The sequence below is a fragment of the Oncorhynchus nerka genome, linkage group LG25, assembly GCF_034236695.1.
Source record: "Oncorhynchus nerka isolate Pitt River linkage group LG25, Oner_Uvic_2.0, whole genome shotgun sequence".
Lineage (NCBI taxonomy): Eukaryota > Metazoa > Chordata > Actinopteri > Salmoniformes > Salmonidae > Oncorhynchus > Oncorhynchus nerka.
In genome coordinates, this window is record NC_088420.1 from 26280386 (window position 1) to 26304137 (window position 23752).

The 23752-nt window shown below is 42.6% G+C and overlaps 1 protein-coding gene across 2 annotated transcripts in view; it reads right to left on the reverse strand.

Annotated features, from left to right (window-relative positions):
• Nucleotides 1-4609: 4609 nt before the first annotated feature.
• Nucleotides 4610-23752, reverse strand: part of LOC115109280 (NT-3 growth factor receptor-like) — a 327886-nt gene continuing 308743 nt past the window's right edge. Inside the window, exons 14-17 of one of the 2 annotated variants that reach the window (XM_029634027.2) lie at nucleotides 17430-17602; nucleotides 15787-16030; nucleotides 10169-10327; nucleotides 4610-4876 (exon numbers count right to left, since the gene is read on the reverse strand). In XM_029634027.2, coding sequence (XP_029489887.1) covers nucleotides 4691-4876; nucleotides 10169-10327; nucleotides 15787-16030; nucleotides 17430-17602 — 762 coding nt within the window. In that variant the 3' untranslated portion in view covers nucleotides 4610-4690. Of the gene's footprint in view, nucleotides 4877-10168; nucleotides 10328-15786; nucleotides 16031-17429; nucleotides 17636-23752 lie in introns of both variants that reach the window. The other variant, XM_029634025.2, reaches the window with a different exon arrangement.

Genomic DNA, 23752 nt, shown 5'->3' on the forward strand with positions numbered 1-23752 from the left:
GAGTGGACTATCAGGGGATATGAGTGGACTATCAGGGGGATATGAGGGGACTATCAGGGGGATATGAGTGGACTATCAGGGGGATATGAGGGGACTATCAGGGGCTATGAGTGGACTATCAGGGGATATGAGGAGACTATCAGGGGCTATGAGTGGACTATCAGGGGGATATGAGGGGACTATCAGGGGGATATGAGTGGACTATCAGGGGATATGAGTGGACTATCAGGGGATATGAGGGGACTATCAGGGGGATATGAGTGGACTATCAGGGGATATGAGGGGACTATCAGGGGCTATGAGTGGACTATCAGGGGGATATGAGGAGACTATCAGGGGCTATGAGTGGACTATCAGGGGGCTATGAGTGGACTATCAGGGGATATGAGGAGACTATCAGGGGCTATCAGGGGATATGAGGGGACTATCAGGGGCTATGAGTGGACTATCAGGGGATATGAGGGGACTATCAGGGGGCTATCAGGGATATGAGGGGACTATCAGGGGCTATGAGTGGACTATCAGGGGATATGAGGAGACTATCAGGGGCTATCAGGGGGATATGAGGGGGCTATCAGGGGATATGAGGGGACTATCAGGGGCTATGAGTGGACTATCAGGGGATATGAGGGGACTATCAGGGGCTATGAGTGGACTATCAGGGGATATGAGGGGACTATCAGGGGCTATCAGGGGATATGAGGGGCCATCAGGGGATATGAGGGGACTATCAGGGGCTATGAGTGGACTATCAGGGGGATATGAGGGGACTATCAGGGGATATGAGGGGACTATCAGGGGCTATGAGTGGACTATCAGGGGATATGAGGAGACTATCAGGGGCTATGAGTGGACTATCAGGGGATATGAGGGGACTATCAGGGGGCTATCAGGGGATATGAGGGGACTATCAGGGGCTATGAGTGGACTATCAGGGGGCTATGAGTGGACTATCAGGGGATATGAGGGGACTATCAGGGGCTATGAGTGGACTATCAGGGGATATGAGGGGACTATCAGGGGGATATGAGGGGACTATCAGGGGGCTATGAGTGGACTATCAGGGGGATATGAGGGGACTATCAGGGGGCTATGAGTGGACTATCAGGGGATATGAGGGGACTATCAGGGGCTATGAGTGGACTATCAGGGGCTGTGAGTGGACTATCAGGGGCTGTCAGGGGACTATCAGGGGCTGTCAGGGACTATCAGGGGCTATGAGTGGACTATCAGGGGATATGAGGGGACTATCAGGGGCTATGAGTGGACTATCAGGGGGCTATGAGTGGACTATCAGGGGCTGTCAGGGGACTATCAGGGGCTGTCAGGGGACTATCAGGGGCTGTCAGGGGACTATCAGGGGCTGTCAGGGGACTATCAGGGGCTGTCAGGGGACTATCAGGGGCTGTCTTGGGACTATCAGGGGCTATGAGTGGACTATCAGGGGCTGTCAGGGGACTATCAGGGGCTGTCAGGGACTATCAGGGGCTGTCAGGGGACTATCAGGGGGCTATGAGTGGACTATCAGGGGGCTGTCAGGGGACTATCAGGGGGCTATCAGGGGGATATGAGTGGACTATCAGGGGGCTGTCAGGGGACTATCAGGGGGCTGTCAGGGGACTATCAGGGGGCTAACGTAAATGTCAACATGTTTTTTATTTCAGTGATTCATTATGAAATACTGTAATGAAACTATCTAATATGAATGACTGAAAATAATACTATATCAGACAATCAATGTGTAGTGTTCTTTATGTTATTAGAAATGTCATCGCCTTGTAACACCAATGCCTAAATGTTCCTTTCCTCAAAGTTTACTATACTTGTAAACATTTTCAATCTAGTGTTGTGCAGACTGTTGATAAACATGTCTCTGAGTCTGTTGGTTCCTATAGGATCTTTTTGCAACATCCTCAGAAGTGACATTTGTCTGTTTCCTTCCAATTAGGACCTAATCCGGCATGAATGGGCTCTGTGCACTCCATTTGATGAATAAAAGTCACCCTATGTTTTTTTCTTTAAATTATAACGAGTTTGTAAAGTGTGCCTCTATTTGAGTCTGTGCTGGATTTGTGCACTCATCCATGGAGGAGGTGTTCGGAAAGGAAGAGGGCAGAGTTGTTAACTAGCGGAGATTCAATCATAGGAAGGAGCAGGATAGGGTTGTTTGGTGTACTACAGGGGAAATCTCCTCGTTTACTTTGCCTCGGAGATCAGGATGCATGCAGGTGCATTGTGAAGTTATTGAATGCAGACAGTCAGTCAATGTAGACAGTCAGTCAATGCAGACAGTAGGAAGCAGCAGGCCTGAAGACAGACAGGAATATTAAAATAAGTGGCATCTTATCGCACATAACCATGTCGGAGTCACACCACTGTCGTGGAAAGCTTCTGCAATCCCCCCTCCGTGCTCTGTCATACAGAGACAACTACTGGATTTTTCAAAATATGAAGAGAAGGAATAAACTAAGAGACCAGATTACAAATGTTCCAGTCACTTTCCATTCCTATAGTCGGATGCACCTCGGAAACTTTGCAGATGTGAACTCAGAGATTAAGGCGAAGAAGAGTTTTTGCGATGTTGTGATGAGTAGGCAGAAAATGGAAACGCTTCGTTTGAAGTACTTGCAAAAAAAGATGAGAAAACGTTGAGTATGTCGCCATTCTAACATGAAGGAACTTTTCATTTAAATAAAAGTACATTATTTGTACGTTTTGACCAGAGAATTCATATTGAAACTTTTAAAATACATTTTTGTTGAAGTAGACAAATGATTGTGTACATAAATGTTAATATGAAAATGATCACAAAATAATATCTCTCCTTGTTAAAGAAAATGCAAAAGATAGGCAAAACATGGTGCCAGTATGGCTCAGCATTGAATAATTATGGATGTATCATTGGGGTGTTATTGAGACCAAACACAACCTTGAATGATTCACATTACTCAGCAAAAGCAGGAGCAGCGAGAGAGAGAGAGGAGAGAGGGAGACAGAGCACATACTCCCGAAGCCCCAGTGTTTGTCATCACAGTGCAATGTTTCAAACAGCCCCCATAGCTACAGAGTGCTCTATCACTACTACTTAATGAATAATCCACGTCACTGTGTTTTTGCCAAGTTTGCTATTGTTTAACATTGGGAGAGCTGTGGAACATAAAGGATCGTTTGCTTAATGGAACCTTGTGCACATTGAGAGAAGAAAACATTCTCAAGCCTGCATTTGATGAATGCTTTAACTTGAATCTAAGTGTTTAGAGTATGGAAAATGAGAGGAAGGTACTGCACTAATGTATAGTGTTACGATGTGTATAATGTCCAGTAGTGCATTGCCTATTGTATAAACTGACAGAATTGAAACATCAGGGTGATGACTATTTGAAGGCAGTTGAATAACATTATTCACAACCTGGAAAACAAGATAAAGTATAGTACAATGTCATAAAAATGTACTTTTTAGGAGACAGCAACTGACAGATAATAATGCAATATCATAGCTATAGCTCTTTTCTCTGGCTAGATGTACTGTACATGAGATACATGACTATTAATAGAATACACTGAAAGAACAAAACAATGAGCTGGGATGAGAGGTAGTGGGGGCCTATGTAAGATCTTCATAATCACTTTCTACTTTACTGTATGCTTCTTGCTGAAAGTCTGTCCTGATTACTCTACTGAGTCTAAATCCTCTTTATGTCACATCCTAACATCCTGACTCACAATGTCACATTATAATCACATGTTCAAAATGATAAGCCTAAATAAAGTAGATGAAATTCATTAAAACCAACAGAAATAACATAGTAACAAAAAATGAAAGATTATCAAAATATCTATAGAATTCACTCACCATAACAACACATCAAGAAACTAAAATAGTCTAAATAGGAAATGAAATAAGTTAACATATTTTTTGTGACATAGAAATGTACAGTATATACATTAAATTTTAAATTAAGATGTCTGTGTTGATTGGTGGCTCTGTCTTTTCTATGAGTTCACGTCTCATTGAAAAGCTGTTTCCCATCAGTAACTAATCACCTCGTTGGATCCAGAGTCAGAAGATAGATCCAGCCAATCAGAGTGCAGTAAGGCCTACTTTAATAAGTCCCTGCCAATTGTCTGACTTGCCAATATCAAGCAGTCATCTCCAACATGTGACATACTGTACCTTTAGCGAGAAACATGGCAGATATCCACACTTAAAAATAAAAATAAATTAAAAATATATATAATATATATTTATAAAAGGAAAAAGAAAATCACCTGGGGAGTTTGATCTTCTGTCAAGATCCCAAAAGCAAAACAAATTTCCAGGGTTTTCAGCTTTTTTAAATTTAATTTGTTTGGTGTTTTTTTGGTAGTTTTCTTCCTGTTTTTTTGTTGTTTTTTTGTGATACTTTAAGTTGGCTGTTTTTATGAAAAACTTGAAGTATGTCCTCTTCATATAGTATACAGCAACTGTACATTTTTGAATGCAGGTAAACAAAATGTAAAAGTGCTTTTTTTTAAGACTGTTATCCAGTGTATCGAAAGGAGTAGCAGGCACTTAAGTCCATCCCCATTTTGTAGGTGTTTGCCAGTGGAGCAATAAGGTACTCGTTGCTTGAGTTATTCCTGGGTTTTTATTCATCTGTTGGGTAGAGACAGACAACAAAACAGACAGATCGACAAAACTCAACATACACTAGCCCAGGATGTCCAGGTAGACAGGTGTGGCTTTTCCCAAGGCATAAAGGATTTTCTGGATGTCCTTGATGTTCAGCCTCTGCTGGGGCTCCCTCTGCCAGCAACCCAACATGATGTCATACACCTCCTTGGGACAAGCTCGTGGCCTCTCCAGAACCCGTCCTTGCGTAATACACTCGATGACCTGGGGTAGGAGAATGAGAGCGATAGAGAGAGAGAGTGGGGTCACTCATTTACAACCCAATTTTGAGCATTATACTGTTTGTCAAAAGCATAACAAGCCATTTACAGGCAGAATGAGGTTTTGCTTAATCAGCGTTGTTAGCACCCCTGAGGGTATGGCACCACACTATTTGTACAGCAGTAATTATATGAGTGCAATGTCAAGGTCATAAAGCAGGTTTCAAAGTATGAGGTTTTGTAGTACACATAAACAAACAAAACTTGCAGTGTAGTCAGCGTAGTGTAGTTCATGCAATATCCCTGCGTCAGACATGCCTGTTAGGGACATGCAGAGTAGGGTTGAATATTTTCTCGGTATTTTACAAATGTTCCCTCGCAAAAATAAATCCCTTTTTTTCCTGGGTAACCCAATATTTCCCATCAAAACTGGAAGTGTCATTATAAAGCATATAAAGCATATAAATATGTCTGAATTTGATTCGAGCATTTATTGTTTTGAAACTTCAAGCCTGATGCTACCTGAGCTTGATGAGCCATACATTAAAGACATTTTATGAGCCCAAGCCCAAAAAAGTCCAACTGATGGTGTCATTATCCATTATTATATATAGGCTACAGCACATTACGAACAAGTTACATCAGGAAAACAGATAAGCCCATTAATGTAGCTATGCTCTCTTGGGTAAATAAACGATACAAGCTCCAGTAGGCTAATCTTTTTGAGGGTGGACTGTATTACTGTACTGTATTACTGTACTGTATTACTGTACTGTATTACTGTACTGTATTGTATTATGCCATATTATTTGTCTGAAATGATGCTCCTTGTTCAAACTGTCAAGCTGAGAGAGAACATGCAACGATGGTGCAGGACATGCGGCCTTCAAAGTTACAACTATAGGATAGCAAATCTGGTTGAATTTGGAAATATTATAGGGCCTATTTTACATTTTTACAATTAGTAGGCTGACGCATATCTTTCATAATATTTCCCCTAATGTTGTGCGACATGCGTATTAGCCTACTTCCTATTTCTCTTTCTATTGTTGCTTCAATCCTTCCTCACTTTCAACAATTCAATGAAATACATTTTGATGTCCTTAGCTTCATCATTGTAATGACATGCTTGAATAATTTCGGACTAAGATACAGACTGCCTTCACTTCTCTTCACCAAGATTGAATGGTTATGGGTGACAGGTGTAAATAAATAACTGATTCAGCCTACCACCATCAAGCATTCTCTCTTCCCCTCTTGAGTTCTATTGGCTGCTGTACTTAACATTCAGCCAACAAGAGCTTGCATCCCTCTTCGAATAATCTATTAGTACTTTTTCCAGCAAGCTATTCTAGGTTAGCTTTTCACGGGACTCTACGAGCTAAGGAGTGTTTTAAGGCCAGCGGTGCACAGGTGCGTATCGCACAAGAGACAGAGGCACTTGCATAACCCATCATTCATTAGATATATGGCTAATACTGCATCAAATGTATTACGTGAAAGGGTATGATAAGATGTCTATATGAAAATAATGATCTATTTTGGATACAATTTGAATGGAATTGATGGAGAGAGTGAAAGACCGAGAGCGTCGGCTGATTTAAAGCAACTAAACGCAAAAAAGAAACGTCCGCTCACTGTCATCTGTGTTTATTTTCAGTAAACTTAACATGTGTAAATATTTGTATGAACATAACAAGAGTCAACAACTGAGACAAAAACTGAACAAGTTCCACTGACATGTGACTAACAGAAATTAAATAATGTGTCCCTGAACAAAGGGGGGTGGTCAAAATTAAAAGTAACAGTCAGTATCTGATGTGGCCACCAGGTACATTAAGTACTGCAGTGCATCTCCTCCTCATGGACTGCACCAGATTTGCCAGTTCTTGTTGTGAGATGTTACCCCACTCTTCCACCAAGGCACCTGCAAGTTCCCGGACATTTCTGGGGGGAATGGCCCTCCGATCCAACAGGTCCCAGACGTGCTCAATAGGATTGAGATCCGGGCTCTTTGCTGGCCATGGCAGAACACTGACATTCCTGTCTTGAAGGAAATTATGCACAGAAAGAGCAGTATGGCTGGTGGCATTGTCATGCTGGAGGGTCATGTCAGGATGAGCCTGCAGGAGGATGTCTTCCCTGTAATGCACAGTGTTGAGATTGCCTGCAATGACAACAAGCTCAGTCCGATGATGCTGTGACACAATGCGCCAGACCATGACGGACCCTCCACCTCCAAATCGATCCCGCTCCAGAGTACAGGCCTCGGTGTAATGCTCATTCCTTTGACGATAAACGCGAAACCGACCATCATCCCTGGTGAGACAAAACCGCAACTCGTCAGTGAAGAGCACTTTTTGCCAGTCCTGTCTGGTCCAGCGAAGGTGGGTTTGTGCCCATAGGTGACGTTGTTGCTGGTGATGTCTGGTGAAGACCTGCCTTACAACATGCCTACAAGCCCTCAGTCCAGCATCTCTTAGCCTATTGCGAACAGTCTGAGCACTGATGGAGGGATTGTGCGTTCCTGGTGTAACTCGGGCAGTTGTTGTTGCCATCCTGTACCAGTCCCGCAGGTGTGATGTTCAGATGTACCAATTCTGTGCGGGTGTTGCTACACGTGGTCTGCCACTGCGAGGACGATCAGCTGTCCGTCCTGTAGCGCTGTCTTAGGCGTCTCACAGTACAGACGTTGCAATTTATTGCCCTGGCCACATCTGCAGTACTCATGCCTCCTTGCAGCATGCCTAAGGCACGTTTACGCAGATGAGCAGGGACCCAGGCATCGTTCTTTTAGTGTTTTTCAGTCAGAAGAAAGGCCTCTTTTGTTTCCTAAGTTTTCATGACTGTGAGCTGTGAGTCTTAATGACCGTTCTACAGATGCATGTTCATTAATTGTTTATGGTTCATTGAACAAGCATGGAAAACAGTGTTTAAACCCTTTACAATGAACATCTGTGAAGTTATTTGGATTTTAAGGAATTATCTTTGAAAGACAGTGTCCTGAAAAAGGGACGTTTCATTTTCTGCTGAGTTTATATTCGAGTGATATGCTGCAATAAAAATGTACAATTAAAAATATGGTGGCCCCCGAAATCCAGATGGAGATGTGTAAATTCGAAATGCGTTCAGTCCTTATATTACTGTAGCATAGACTATGTTGCAGAAAATGTAGGCCTACCTGTCACAAGACAAAAAGTTACCATGATGAGATGATACATGCATTGTGAACTGTGCTCCTACTGAGATGCGCTGTCTCTCTCCACCCTGAGCAGACAGTAGAGAGGAGGTCATAGAGAAGCCAGATTTCATGTATATATTTTAACAGTTCCATTTCACGTCATGCTGTTCATATAAATAATTTATTATAATTTGCCGGTTTCTCACAGTTATTTATCCCGGGAAATGTGAGTGGGTTTGGGCAGGAAATCTCGGTTACCTCGTTTCCCGGTATTCAATCCTAATGCAGAGAGTTTGGCCGCTGCAGTTTCTGAATTATAATGAATTTACATGACACTTCAACATTATCTGGCAGACATGTCAGCTCTCCTTTAACATTATATGGGGAATATTAAAACTTTGTGTAAATTGTATAAATTGTATAAAACCAAATGTCTAGAATGCACATTATGATGCATTTACATGACACTACAACATTATATGGCAGCCATGTTAGCTCCATAGAGGTCTTATTAAATTAATGAGTATTCTAATTCCTAATTCTATGGTTCATTCCCCATGAACATTACACAGGGAATATTTAAACATTGCAACTGAATGTTCTAGAATAAGAACATTCAACATTCTTAAAGTTGACCTAATTCTCTAAATATATGGCTCTGGGGACATGTTTCATTTCACAGGTGATCCCTTTGGGCTAGGGGGGAAATTGGGTCTCTATGAGTTGTATTGATCTGTGTGTTCTGTCGAATGGCTATGAGAATAACTGCCTCACGTTCCCATCCACAGACACACCCACAAAGAAACCCGGACATGAACAATCATTACCAATTAATCCACTCTGTGCAGTTCAAACAGGTCAAGGATGATAATGTGATTGCCATGCTAGTGAAGCACACCTGTGAGTTTTATGTTATGTTATTGATGTTGTCATGTTATTTAGCTTTGCTGCTCATTTTGATTGGATAGTAGGTGTGTTTATTGGTACATATCATATTGAGACCTGTGTAGCTAAAAATAGGACCACTTCAAGGTAGGGTTAAACATATCAACTCCAGTAAGTATGGTAACTTTGTTCTGCTGTCTGTGTTTATTTTAGGAGCATTTTGAGAGGCTGTGTTGTCGTCAGCGTGATGCTCAGTCTGCACAACTGCAGCCAAAAGGCTCTTTCCACAGGCGTTCGTTGAGTCAGTGAGTCACCACAGCCCCCCGTCTGCAGCCCAGACCGGGCACATTTACATTCACAGCACATTCACATAATTCACATTTATAAAATACTTCTGTCTGGGGCTCTGGTTATGGTTTCTATACCGATGGCTGGCTTCAGGATTGATTCATAATGCTGCTTTTCAGGTCTCAACGTAATGGGACAAGCAAATATATAAACAATGGCTCTGTCAGACTGTACATGCTGACGTTTGGCTGGAACTTGGGGCATTGTTGTTCTGACATTTTAATTATCATGCCTTTTAAAAAAATGGTGGAATTGGTTTGGTGGACTATTGAACTCCCAAATGAGTATAGTCCTTCATAGCTTCTGTCAATGTCAACAGTGTGATGTCTTTATGGTGGTTGGTTGAGAGGAATTTCAGTGGCACAGTGACTGTCTGCACATCATCACTACTTCTATGCTCTGTAGATAGAAAGCCTGGTGTAAAATAGCTGTTGCTCACCTCACATGCCATCCCTTGTCTTTTATATCTATGGTGGCTATAAGATTTATGCGTGTGTTTGTGTGTAAATGGGAGTAATTTAATTTCAACACTCTCAGCTCACACTAACACACTAACAGTTGCTGCTCTCTTGTCATCTTTGTTTAAGTCTTAATTGATTTCTCTTCTGGTCCAATATTGAGCCCAAATGCCACTCTAAGAATAGGCCAATTAGCCTCTCCCACACTGCAACATTCTAGGGATTAGTAAGAGCGTTATGAATCACTGGCCCTGATTATCCACTGATGTGGTTTTAGTACGAGTGTGACTGTTGGATGGTAGTCTTTGCCGAGGAAGCAACAACTGTCGAATGCACATTATTGCATTGTGTGGTTATGTTGCTTATTTTCATTTGTGTTTTTCAGAAAAAGAGCAGAATACAAAAAATGGGTGTGCTACAGTACCTCGTTGTTGGCCAGTTGAAACCATGGCTGCTTCCCGTAGGTGAAGATCTCCCAGAGGATGACTCCGAAGCTCCACACGTCGCTCTCTGTGGTGAACTTCCTATACATTATGCTCTCAGGGGGCATCCAGCGGATGGGCAGCATGGTGTGGCCTCCCACCTGTCAGAGAGAGAGAGAGAGATAGAGAGACATGGAGGGAGAGAGAGAGATAGAAAGACAGAGGGAGAGAGCGAGAGGGAGAGATTTGGAGGGAGAGAAAGAGAGCAAGAGAGAGACAGAGAGAGAGAGAGAGAGAGAGACAGAGACAGAGACAGAGAAAGAGAGAGACAGAGAAAGAGAGAGACAGAGAGAGAGAGAGAGAGAGAGAGAGAGAGAGAGAGAGAGAGAGACAGAGAGAGAGAGAGACAGAGAGAGACAGAGAGAGAGACAGAGAGAGAGAGACAGAGAGAGAGAGACAGAGAGAGAGAGACAGAGAGAGAGAGACAGAGAGCGAGAGACAGAGAGCGAGAGAGAGCGAGAGAGAGAGAGAGAGAGAGAGAGAGAGAACAACAGATGTCAGCGCAGTGTTATGGACCTGGGCTAACTGGATTTAAAACAACTGAAAAAGAAAACAATTGTACATGTCAAAGAAAATGACATATTCACCAAAAGGCATGCAGAAGACACATTTTGAATACTTCTAGATGGTCTTTTCTAGTTTATTTTATTTATTCATTTATTTCTTTTAAACTTGTATTTTTCTTATAAAATATTTGAGAAGAAGGGAAACCTACACAGCCCTGTAACACAGAAGATGAAGAAGAGTCAAATGAGGCTCAGCTGGGAGGAGGAAGAGAAGATGGAGCCAAGAGAGGGAAGGAAAAAGGATCCATTAAAAGAAGTTTGACAGCTTCAAGCCATGCAGCAACATAAATGGTCTTCCCTTCAGCCTTCCCTTCCCACTGACAGATATTAATCCATTAAAACAATGAGTCATTCATTATCTGTGCCCTCGTCTTTAACTCAACTGGATTGTTTCTAAATCTTTTTCCTAATCACGTCAATTACACTGTGTATAATCACATCCGTGGAAGGGTTGAACAAAGAGTGCCATTTCAATAGGGGATGTCTGATTATTGTTACTTTCAACTCTTAAGTGGTAGCTGCATATTAATTACAGAGCTCATTGGCACTGAACTCACTATGGGTCAATGTATTGACTGAGCATGTGAATACAAAGAAGTTAACATTATATTACATTCCCACATTGCTGATACTGTAGCTATAAAGGACCAGTCTACCATGTCTGCCATCGATAATAACATCAGTTTCCTTCAGGTAATTATGTATTGTTGGTTTATCTTTGTTAAATTTGGCCCACTGAACATTACAATAAGTTGTTCTGTTTTACATCTCCAATATACTCACCCCTTCCTTCTCCCCCTCCTCCTCCTCCTCCTCCTTGTCCGCCTGCTCTGCTTTTTTAAGATTTATGACGGTTTATTAATGAGATTATGGTAAAATGTCTGCTGGACCACGTCCCATAAAGCCTGTGTGAATATGGAACCCTAACGCCACTACCACACTCTACTGATCTTCTTCCAAGCTGAAAAGAGAAAAAGGCTGTTTCAAAAATCAAATGTATTCATGTTCAATCATATAAATGAACCACATCTAATTATAAATAAGGGGGATGCAGATTTCAAATGTGTGTCTGTACTGTGCAGAAAAGGGTATCCGATAGTAAAATGTGAAGCCAAAGCAGTTCTAAGAGTTTTAATACGTTCCAGGACTATTAGAGAAAGGGGTATTTGTCTATCATACAATACACACACTACAACCCCAATGTTCACGGTAACATCAACTTAAATAGTCTTACCTTGAAACTCCACCATTGCCATATCTCTACCCTACTATCCCATCTCCTGATACATCCCCAGCTCTACCTCATTACATTTACATTTACATTTAAGTCATTTAGCAGACGCTCTTATCCAGAGCGACTTACAAATTGGTGCTTTCACCTTATGACATCCAGTGGAACAGCCACTTTACAATAGTGCATCTAGGTCTTTTAAGGGGGGGGGGGGGGTGAGAAGGATTACTTTATCCTATCCTAGATATTCCTGAAAGAGGTGGGGTTTCAGGTGTCTCCGGAAGGTGGTGATTGACTCCGCTGTCCTGGCGTCGTGAGGGAGTTTGTTCCACCATTGGGGGCCAGAGCAGCGAACAGTTTTGACTGGGCTGAGCGGGAACTGTACTTCCTCAGTGGTAGGGAGGCGAGCAGGCCAGAGGTGGATGAACGCAGTGCCCTTGTTTGGGTGTAGGGCCTGATCAGAGCCTGGAGGTACTGAGGTGCCGTTCCCCTCACAGCTCCGTAGGCAAGCACCATGGTCTTGTAGCGGATGCGAGCTTCAACTGGAAGCCAGTGGAGAGAGCGGAGGAGCGGGGTGACGTGAGAGAACTTGGGAAGGTTGAACACCAGACGGGCTGCGGCGTTCTGGATGAGTTGTAGGGGTTGAATGGCACAGGCAGGGAGCCCAGCCAACAGCGAGTTGCAGTAATCCAGACGGGAGATGACAAGTGCCTGGATTAGGACCTGCGCCGCTTCCTGTGTGAGGCAGGGTCGTACTCTGCGGATGTTGTAGAGCATGAACCTACAGGAACGGGCCACCGCCTTGATGTTATTTGAGAACGACAGGGTGTTGTCCAGGATCACGCCAAGGTTGACAGGGAACATGTCAGAATGCCCGGGGAAGTACCTTCTCCTACATACTACATTTGTAAGGGACTCTGAAGTGAATTGGTTTCCCTGCTGCAATGACCTGACACCCTTTCCATTCATTGACTTCTTTATGTGGACAGATTGTTCCTCACCAGACTAATGTTGTTGGCACTACATGAGTAGGTACACCGCTCCCTAATGCAGGCTGGTGTCCAAAACATAGAGATTGTAGAACAGGAGGATGATCCAAATTCACATATCGTTTTTGAAAACTTACCACGGTTCTATGATATTTGCATAATTCATAGAATGACAGATCTGTGTTTGTTATGCTAGCTCGGTCTGTCTTAGGGGACTGGGTCTGCTTCTCGGAGGCAGAGTATTTGTGAACTTGTTCATGTGTTTGTGTGTGTGTGCTGGGAGATTAAATGAATTGATTGAATTTCAATTAATCTTAATGGCTTCTCCCTGGCAAGCACCACCCTCAATTCAGTCTGGGGTTGAACGGAGGACCGTGGAAGCATATAAATCAGAGTGTGGGCTTCCCTTGGAGCAGAATTCAAACTGGCATGGTGACAACAAAAACTCCACCACAATCTCAAAGCATAGCACAATTAGCATATAGTGAGACATTTAAATATTGCTAATAGACTGACGATAACATATGCATTGATTGAAGCAACTGTCAATACATTTTCCATACTGTCCATCAATGTTGTTGTTAGAGTCTAAAGGCAAATTAAGCATAATAACGAATCTGCTATATACCTTTCCTAACTTGGAACATTGTCATTGGATTGTTGGATTAACATTACAGCTTGCTAACAGTGGCTGTTGAGGGGGTGTGATGTAATTACAGACCCAGTATAGTTAGTTATCCAGCGACCAGGTATTCAGTATTGATTATGTATAATAATACCACATCTAGCCTGCAGAATGCATTCCTCTGTGATGTGATATCAAGTTGTCATTGTCCACTCCTTAGTTCACAAACACAGTGCCATACCTGCAGACTGAGAACCAACAGCTAATTTGGCATTGGGGAGCCCAGGCATCACTTTCATTATACAGATGGGGGCTGTCAGATATGCTGCCTGTGAGAACCCAGCTCAGACCGTGCTTTTCCTTACTGTGTCATATCCCTGGAGGGACGTTTTCTTGGTTGGTTCTCCTTGAGGAGAGGAGAGGAGCGGATGTCAATATGTGACCAGTGTCAGGGAGATGTGTTCCTGGCTGCCACCCCGATTTATAATCACTCAACAAAAGGGAATGTGTCCAATGCAGTTACGACCTCCTAATCTCTCTGTCAGTGGACCATACACCAGGCCTGTTCTGGCAGAGATGCCCAGGCCTAAAATGGCCAAGGCCCACAGTCCATTGCCAGACCAGCATACCAATAGGGGGCAGTCCAGCAGTCCTGTTAGTAGTCTGATGGTGAATCAGACATCTCTCTCTCACAGGCTACTCCACTGATGACCATCTGTACCTGTATGCCTATGATGTTGAGATTTTCTTACTATAACTTACTCGTGTTAGTATCTAAAAGGAGAAAAGCAACATGAAAGCGGTTGCAGTAAAGAACAGAAGTGGTTGGAACAGTAATTACACAATGAAAGTCAAGCATATTGTCTTAATTTACATCACTTCCTGGTCTCTTTGACACCTTATTGAGACATGTATTTTACTGAGCAGTGTGTTGCAAAGAGAAATCAGCTATTAGAGGTACCACTTAGGAAAAGTAGCCTGCAGAATACATTAAGTGGGAGGAGACTCAATGGACTGTTTGACATTTACTGCAAATGTAACATATTTTCCACAATGGCAATTATAGTCTGTATCTAGTGAAAATCCGATGTACCACAGTAATAATCCCTTTGTGATGTCTGCACAGCTTCAGCAAGTCCATTATCAACTGGGACAAGAGCTCTATATTCAGTCTGGTCACCGTGTCTCAGAGACAACAAACAAAAGAATACAGCAAGAATGGTTCTGCCCTACACCTGACACATGTTTACTAATAGGGTCGTTCCACCAATTGAGTACCTTTTGGGTAGTGTAACTTGGTGAAGTTCACTTAATTTGAACATTGTGTCATAAAGAGCACACGTTCAACTTAATAAACATGTTTTACCTTCTCAAGAGGTTAAATAAAAAAAGGACCATTAAGAGCCACTATTAAGTGCCAAATAAAGTAACACGGTTAAACTTAACAGGGTTGACGATTTTATCTTAAATCAGCCATAAATCCACTTGTGACAGGAGGAATAAAGCTTGTTGTGTACAGTGTCAATTGAATACAAGTTAAACATTTCTAGACTACTCTTGTCTATCTATGTGTAACACCAGAAAATGGCCAAAAAGAGTAGGATCAGCTCACCCGCCTTTACATTATGAATTGACTACTATGATTTGACTATTATGATTTGACTATTTTTAAGATGACTTTAGCAAGCCATACTAAAATTCAGATTTATAGAATTTTCCATGTGGTCTACATTAAAGGACACTTCACTTAATATAACATGCTTTTAAATTAAATATTGGTGCACAAATTCAACTAAAATATCAAAGGGACGCAAAAGGCCCTCTATTCTTGGAACGACCCAATAGACATCATTATATTGAGCATGCATCACTTTTCTTGTACATTTCCTAGCATTAGTAAAGGTAAAGAGTTCAGGCATCTATAAAGGAAAAGATAACACACAATCATGAGGAATGGAGGCGAATGCAGAGTGAACACCACACCTTCCAGCCCACTGTGTCAAAACACCACCTGTTCACTAAAGCAAAAACACTGAGGTTGTCGCCGAAAGACATCTTTAGGTTAGCTTGATTATGAAGGTACTTACAAATACATGAACAATATGGAACAAATATTTTATTATGCAACATACATACTGTAGGTGCTTACCCGGTAGTAATCCGTGCTGTAGATGTCCCTGGACATTCCAAAGTCACCAATCTTAACCAGCAGGCCGTTGCCCACCAGGCAGTTCCGAGTGGCTAAGTCACGGTGCACAAAGTGCTGGGAGGCCAGGTACATCATCCCTGCGGCAATCTGAGTGGCAATGTGCAGCATCTGAGACAGGCCCAGCTCCCCATTGGTCTGCAGCGACTGTCCGTCAACCAGGATCAATGCATCAGGCCCATGAGCTCTGTGGATGGAGAAATAAGGGAGGGAGGGAGGGACAGAGGGAGAATCTTATCTCAATCACCATATTCTTACTCCACATTACATTTTATAATGGATTTTAGCTCAGCATAGTATATGACAGTGGTATGTTCTCCAGTTGTAATAGATTGGACATGAGATTCATGGTGTTTTACATTCAAACTTTAATTGAGACAGGAACATGGGCCGTGTCATTACCGTACCAGGGCCACTAGGTGCAAAACCAACAAGAGCTCTTCTGTATTAATGAATGCAGAACAATTGAATGGAAAGGCTATAACTGTCATGACATTTGCATGTATAAAGCCATTAGCAAGCAGCAGACGTCTATCTACTCTGCCTCTGCTATTGAGCACCAATGTTCCCTGCCACTGCCAAGCAGGGGCTCAATAACATCCAATCATAAAGGAGATCAGCTGTCTCATTTGAATTCTGAGTCCCAGCTTCCCTAGTCCGTGGAGGCTCAGTCAACAGACAGCCGTTACACACAACATTTTGTGGTTTTACCCTAACAGGTTATCTCTACTTAATCTACAGTGTAGTGAATAGGAAGTCGCTGCTGCTGGTACTGGGTGACAGGTCTAGTGGAAAACAACAAAAACATTGTATTTCCCCTCCTGTTTCTTGTACGCTACAACATTTCTCTGAGGGGAAGCCATCCATCAATCCCAGCCTGATGCTTGTGGTGAAACCTGCAGGGTTGTGGCTGTTCTACTACACTACATGTAGAAATTATGAGGAAATAGACAGGAACTGGTTTCATCTTTGGAAATGATCACATATATTATATTGCTGGCCAAAGTATTTATTGTATGACGTTAACTCTAATACTGAGGTTAGTTATTCAAGTTAGCGTAATGTGGACCAGCACAGTACATCACTAGTGGGGTGCAGTCAGCCTGCCATTAATTGTTGAGTCTATAGACACTTGTGGTTGGTAAACAGGGGGAGATGCTTCCACACACGTTTCAATTAAGCTGAGTAAACTTCCACAGTTCCAAAAACACATATAAAGTATGTTTCTCTCAGTTGACAGTTTTTATAACTCATAGGCTACAACAAAGACACATTTATAGACATAAGAGTTGAGCACGTCTTGTTTATCCCACACGTCACGGCTTTATTCAACTGAGTAAACTTAGCAATTCCAACAGCACACATCAGAAAAGTCTGGGCTACAGCACCCAAAGACAGAACTGAGTAAGATGTCAAATGTATTCCACACGTCACTGCTTTATTCAGCTGAAAAATCTTTAACATCCAACAACACTCACCAGAAAAGTATTTCTCAGTTGGCAGCTTATATTACTCCAAATACTAATTTACCCAAAATTAGGAAGAGTTGAGCATATCTTACTGTGCATTTAGTTGACACAACTTACCTGAGGAACTTATTGAGGTCTCCGTGCTTCATGTACTCAAAGACCATTATGAGGGGGTCTCCATCCACACACACACCGTAGAACTTGACAATGTGCTCGTGCTGCAGGTTCGTCAATAGTTCCGCCTCCCTCTGGAAATCTTTTCTCGCTGCAAGGGTGGGGTCCTTCAGCGTCTGAGAAAATACAAGGGTGGAGTCCTTCAGGGTCTGAGGAGTACAAGGGTTTCTTTTAACTGCTTAGCAAAGTATGATACTGTTGCAACAACTTTATTAGACTGAGGAAATAGAGAGGAAAAGTGAAATAGACCTTAGAAAATTGACCTTAGACATTGTCACTAGCCGACTACCCTATGGTATTCTACCCTGCACCTTAGACACCACTGCTGTGTACAGAGTTATTGAACACAGGTAAAAAAAATAACGTTTACATACTGTTTTACCCACTTTATCTGTATATGCTGTATTCTAGTCATGATTCATCCTATATAACTACTGCTGTACACATTTTCTATTCATATAGTGCCCATACATTCTATACACATCATTATATACAGTTGAAGTCGGAAGTTAACACACACCTTACATAAATACATTGAAACTCAGTTTTTCACAATAACTGACATTTAATCAGAGTAAAAATTCCCTGTCTTAGGTAAGTTAGGATCACCACTTTATTTTAACAATGTGAAATGTCAGAATAATAGTAGAAAGAATGATATATTTCAGCTTTTATTTCTTTCATCACATTCCCAGTGGGTCAGAAGCTTACATACTCTCAATAAGTATTTGGTAGAATTGCCTTTAAATTGTTTAACTTGGGTCAAACATTTCGGGTAGCCTTCCACAAGCTTCCCAAAAAAGTTTTGGTGAATTTTGGCCCATTCCTCCAGACAGAGCTGGTGTAACTGAGTCTGGTTTGTAGGCCTCCTTGCTCACACATGCTTTTTCAGTTCTGCCCACACATTTTCTATAGGATTGAGGTCAGGGCTTTGTGATGTCCACTCCAATACCTTGACTTTGTTGTCCTTAAGCCATTTTGCCACCACTTTGGAAGGATAGTTGGGGTCATTGTCCATTTGGAAGACCCATTTGCGACCAAGCTTCAACTGATGTCTTGAGATGTTGCTTCAATATATCCACATAATTTTACATCCTCATGATGCAATCTATTTTGTGAAGGGCACCAGCCCCTCCTGCAACAATGCATCCCACAACATTCAGGTTATGTCGATATAGGCCTCGTTTTACTGGGGACATTGATATTATTTTACCTGCTTCCTCCAGCATCTTCACAAGGTCCTTTGCTGTTGTTCTCGGATTTGTTTGCACTTTTCTCACCAAAGTACGTTGATCTCTAAGAGACAGAACGTGTCTCCTTCCTGAGCGGTATGACGGCTGCGTGATCCCATAGTGTTTTCCAGAAAATGATGTCATTTTCTGGAAATTTCCAGGCACAGTCAACTTAGTGTATGTAAACTTCTGAACCACTGGAATTGTGATACAGTGAATTAAGTGTAAACAGTGAAATAATCTGTCTGTAAACAATTGTTGGAAAATTACTTGTGTCATGCACAAAGTAGATGCCCTAACCGATTTGCCAAAACTACAGTTAGTGAACAAGAAATTTGTGGAGTAGTTGGAAAACAAGTTTAAATGACTCCAACCTAAGTGTATGTAAACTCCCGACATCAAGTGTATATACAGTATATAGAGTATATAAACACATACATATTTATTTATATATATTTCTTCCACCTTTATTTAACCAGGTAGACTAGTTGAGAACAAGTTCTCATTTACAACTGCGACCTGGCCAAGAATAAAGCAAACAGTTTGACACATACAACAACACAGAGTTACACATGGAATAAACAAACATACAGTCAATAATACAGTAGAAAAAGTCTAGATATAGTGTGTGCAAATGAGGTAAGATAAGGGGAGGTAAGGCAATAAATAGGCCATGGTGGCGAAGTATTACAATATACCAACTTAACACTGGAGTGATTGATGTGCAGAAGATGAATGTACAAGTAGAGATACTGGGGTGCAAAGGAGCAAGATAAATAAATAAATACAGTATGGGGATGAGGTAGCTGGATGGGCTATGTACAGGTGAAGTGATCTGTGAGCTGCTCTGACAGCTGGTGCTTAAAGCTAGTGAGGGAGATATGAGTCTCCAGCTTCAGTGATTTTTGCAGTTTGTTCCAATCATTGGCAGCAGAGAACTGGAAGGAAAGGCGGCCGAAGGAGGAATTGGCTTTGGGTGTGTCTAGTGAGATATACTGTACCTGCTGGAGCGCATGCTATGGGTGGGTGCTGCTATGGTGACCAGTGAGCTGAGATAAGGCGGGGCTTTACCTAGCAGAGAGTTGTAGATGACCTGGAGCCAGTGGGTTTGGCGACGAGTATGAGGCGAGGGCCAGCCAACGAGAGCGTACAGGTACAATGGTGGGTAGTATATGGGGCTTTGGTGACAAAATGGATAGCACTGTGATAGACTGCATCCAATTTGTTGAGTAGAGTGTTGGAGGCTATTTTGTAAATTACATCGCCGATGTCGAGGATCGGTAGGATGGTCAGTTTTACGAGGGTATGTTTAGCAGCATGAGTGAAGGATGCTTTGTTGCGAAATAGGAAGCCAAATCTAGATTTAATTATGGATTGGAGATGCTTAATGTGAGTCTGGAAGGAGAGTTTACAGTCTAACCAGAAACCTAGGTATTTGTAGTTGTCCACATATTCTAAGTCAGAACCATCTGGAGTAGTGATGCTGGACGGGCGGGCAGGTGCGGGCAGCAATTGGTTGAAGAGCATGCATTTAGTTTTACTTGCATTTAAGAGCAGTTGGAGGCAACAGAAGGAGAGTTGTATGGTATTGATGCTGGTCTGGAGGTTAGTTGACACAGTGTCCAAAGCAGGGCCAGAAGTATACAGAATGGTGTCGTCTGCGTAGAGGTGGATCAGACAATCACCAGCAGCAAGAGCGACATCATTGATGTATACAGAGAAGAGAGTCGGCCTGAGAATTGAACCCTGTGGCACCCCCATAGAGACTGCCAGAAGTCCAGACAACCGGCCCTCCGATTTAACACACTGAACTCTATCAGAGAAGTAGTTGGTGAACCAGGTGAGGCAGTCATTTGAGAAACCAAGGCTGATGAGTCTACCGATAGGAATGTGGTGATTGACACGAAAGTGGTGATTGAGTCGAAAGCCTTGGCCAGGTCGATGAATATGGCTGCACAGTAATGTCTCTTATTGATGGCCGTTATGATGTTGTTTAGGGCCTTGAGCGTGGCTGAGGTGCACCCATGACCAGCTCTGAAACCAGATTGCATAGCGGAGAAGGTACGGTGGGATTTGAAATGGTCGGTAACAAACTAGAATGGTCCAAACACACCAAGACAGTCGTGAAGAGGGCACGACACACGCCTATTCCCCTCAGGAAACTAAAAAGATTTGGCATTTGTCCTGAGATCCTCAAAAGGTTCTACAGCTGCAACATCGAGAGCATCCTGACCGGTTGCATCACTTCCTGGTACGGCAATTGCTCGGCCTCCGACCGCAAGGCACTTCAGAGGGTAGTGCGTACGGCCCAGTACATCACTGGGGCAAAGCTGCCTGCCATCCAGGACCTCTACACCAGCCGGTGTCAGAGGAAGGCCCTAAAAATTGTCAAAGATCCCAGCCACCCCAGTCATAGACTGTTCTCTCTACTACCGCATTGCAAGCGTAACCGGAGTGCCAAGTCTAGGACAAAAAGGGTTTTACCCCCAAGCCATAAGACTCCTGAACAGGTAACCAAATGGTTACCCGGACTGTATGCATTGTGTGCCTCCCCCAACTCCTCTATTACGCTGCTGCTACTCTCTGTTAATCTCATATGCATAGTCACTTTAACTATACATTCATATACATACTACCTCAATTGGCCCGCCAACCAGTGCTCCCGCACATTGGCTAACCGGGCTATTTGCATTGTGTCCCACCACCCACCAACCCCTCTTTTTACGCTACTGCTACTCTCTGTTCATCATATATGCATATTCACTTTAACCATACCTACATGTACATACTACCTCAATATATATGTATATAGACTTTCTATTTTTCTCTATTGTGATGACTGTACGCTTGTTTATTCCATGTGTAACGCTGTGTTGTTGTTTCTGTCGCACTGCTTTGCTTTATCTTGGCCAGGTCGTAGTTGTAAATGAGAACTTGTTCTCAACTAGCTTACCTGGTTAAATAAAGGTGATGTAACGCTCAATGAGTGAATGGGTGTGGAGTCAGGCGCAGAGAGCAAAGGATGCGGGAAAAAACACGCTTTAATGTCCAAAATCAAAAATAACAAAATAATTATACCCAACACAGGCGTGTGTTGGTGAAAACAGGTGAAAACAATTAGACAAAACCAAACGAACATGGAACTAAGGATCGGTGGCAGCTAGTAGACCGGCGAGCGCCACCCGAACAAGAAGGGGAGCCACCTTCGGTAATATTCGTGACAGGTGAAATAAATTAAATAAAAATAAATAAATAAAAATAAGCCTGACTTATTGTGTATAGCCTTGCTACTCTTATTTTCAAATGTCTTTTTACTGTTGTTTTTGTTCGCACTATTGGTTAGAGCCTGCAAGTAAGCATTTCACTGTAAGGTCTACACCTGTTGTATTCGGCGCACGTGACAAATAAACTTTGATTTGATTTGATGAATCTGTTTGTTATCTTGGCTTTCGAAGACCTTATAAAGGCAGGGTAGTATAGATATAGGTCTGTAGCAGTTTGGGTCTAGAGTGTCTCCCCCGTTGAAGAGGGGGGTAATCGTGGCAGCTTTCCAATCTTTGGGAATCTCAGACGATATGAAAGAGATGTTGAACAGGCTAGTAATATGAGTTGCAACAATTTCGGCAGATCATTTTAGAAAGAGAGGGTCCAGATTGTCTAGCCTGGCTGATTTGTAGGGGTCCAGATTTTGCAGCTCTTTCAGAACATGACCTATCTGAGTGAAGGAGAAATGGGGGAGGCTTGGGCAAGTTGCTGTGGGAGATGCCGGGCAGTTGACTGGGGTAGGGGTAGCCATGTGGAAAGCATGGCCAGCCATAGAAAAATGCTTATTAAAATTCTCAATTATAGTGGATTTATCAGTGGTGACAGTGTTTCCTAGCCTCAGTACAGTGGGCAGCTGGGAGGAGGTGCTCTTATTCTCCATGGACTTTACAGTGTCCCAGAACTTTTTTGAGTTTGTGCTACAGGATGCACATTTCTGTTGGAAAAAGCTAGCCTTAGCTTTCCTAACTGCCTGTGTATTTTGGTACCTAACTTCCCTGAAAAGTTGCATATCACGGGGGCTATTCGATGCTAATGTAGTACGCCACAGAATGTTTTTGTGCTGGTCAAGGGCAGTCAGGTCTGGAGTGAACCAAGGGCTATATCTGTTCCTGGTTCTACATTTTTTTGAATGGAGCATGCTAATTTAAGATGGTGAGGAAGGCACTTTTAAAGAATAACCAGTCATCCTCTACTGATGGGATGAGGTCAATATCATTCCAGGATATTCCGGCCAGGTCGATTAGAAAGGCCTGCTCGCTGAAGTGTTTTAGGGAGCTTTTGACAGTGATGTAGGGTGGTCGTTTGACCGCAGACCCATTACGAATGCAGGCAATGAGGCAGTGATATAGACACATAACATGACCAAAAGTATGTGGACATCTGCTTGTCAAACATCTCATTCAAAAATCATGGGCATTAATATGTAAGTGGTCCCCCCTTTGCTGCTATAACAGCCTCCACTCTTCTGGGAAGACATTCCATTAGATGTTGCTTCAGACCTTTTGCTATAAGACCTGAAATTGAGCTCAGGAGCATCCTGTTTCCATTGATCATCTTTGATATGTTTGTACAACTTGATTGGAGTCCACCTGTGGTAAATTCAATTGATTGGACACGGTTTGGAAAGGCACACACCTGTCTATACAAGGTCCCACAGTTGACAGTGCATGTCAGAGCAAAAACCATGCCATTAGTACGAAGGAATTGTCCATAGAGCTCCGAGACAGGATTGTGTCGAGGCACAGATCTGGGGAAGGGTACCAAAAATGTCTGCAGCATTGAAGGTCCCAAAAAACATAGTGGCCTCCATTATTCTTAAATGGAAGGCACCTAAAGACTCTCAGACCATGAGAAACCAGTTTCTCTGGTCTGATGAAACCAAGATTGAACTCTTTGGCCTGAATGCCAAGTGTCACGTCTGGAGGAAATCTGGCACCATAACTACGGTGAAGCATGGTGGTGGCATCATCATGCTGTGAGGATGTTTTT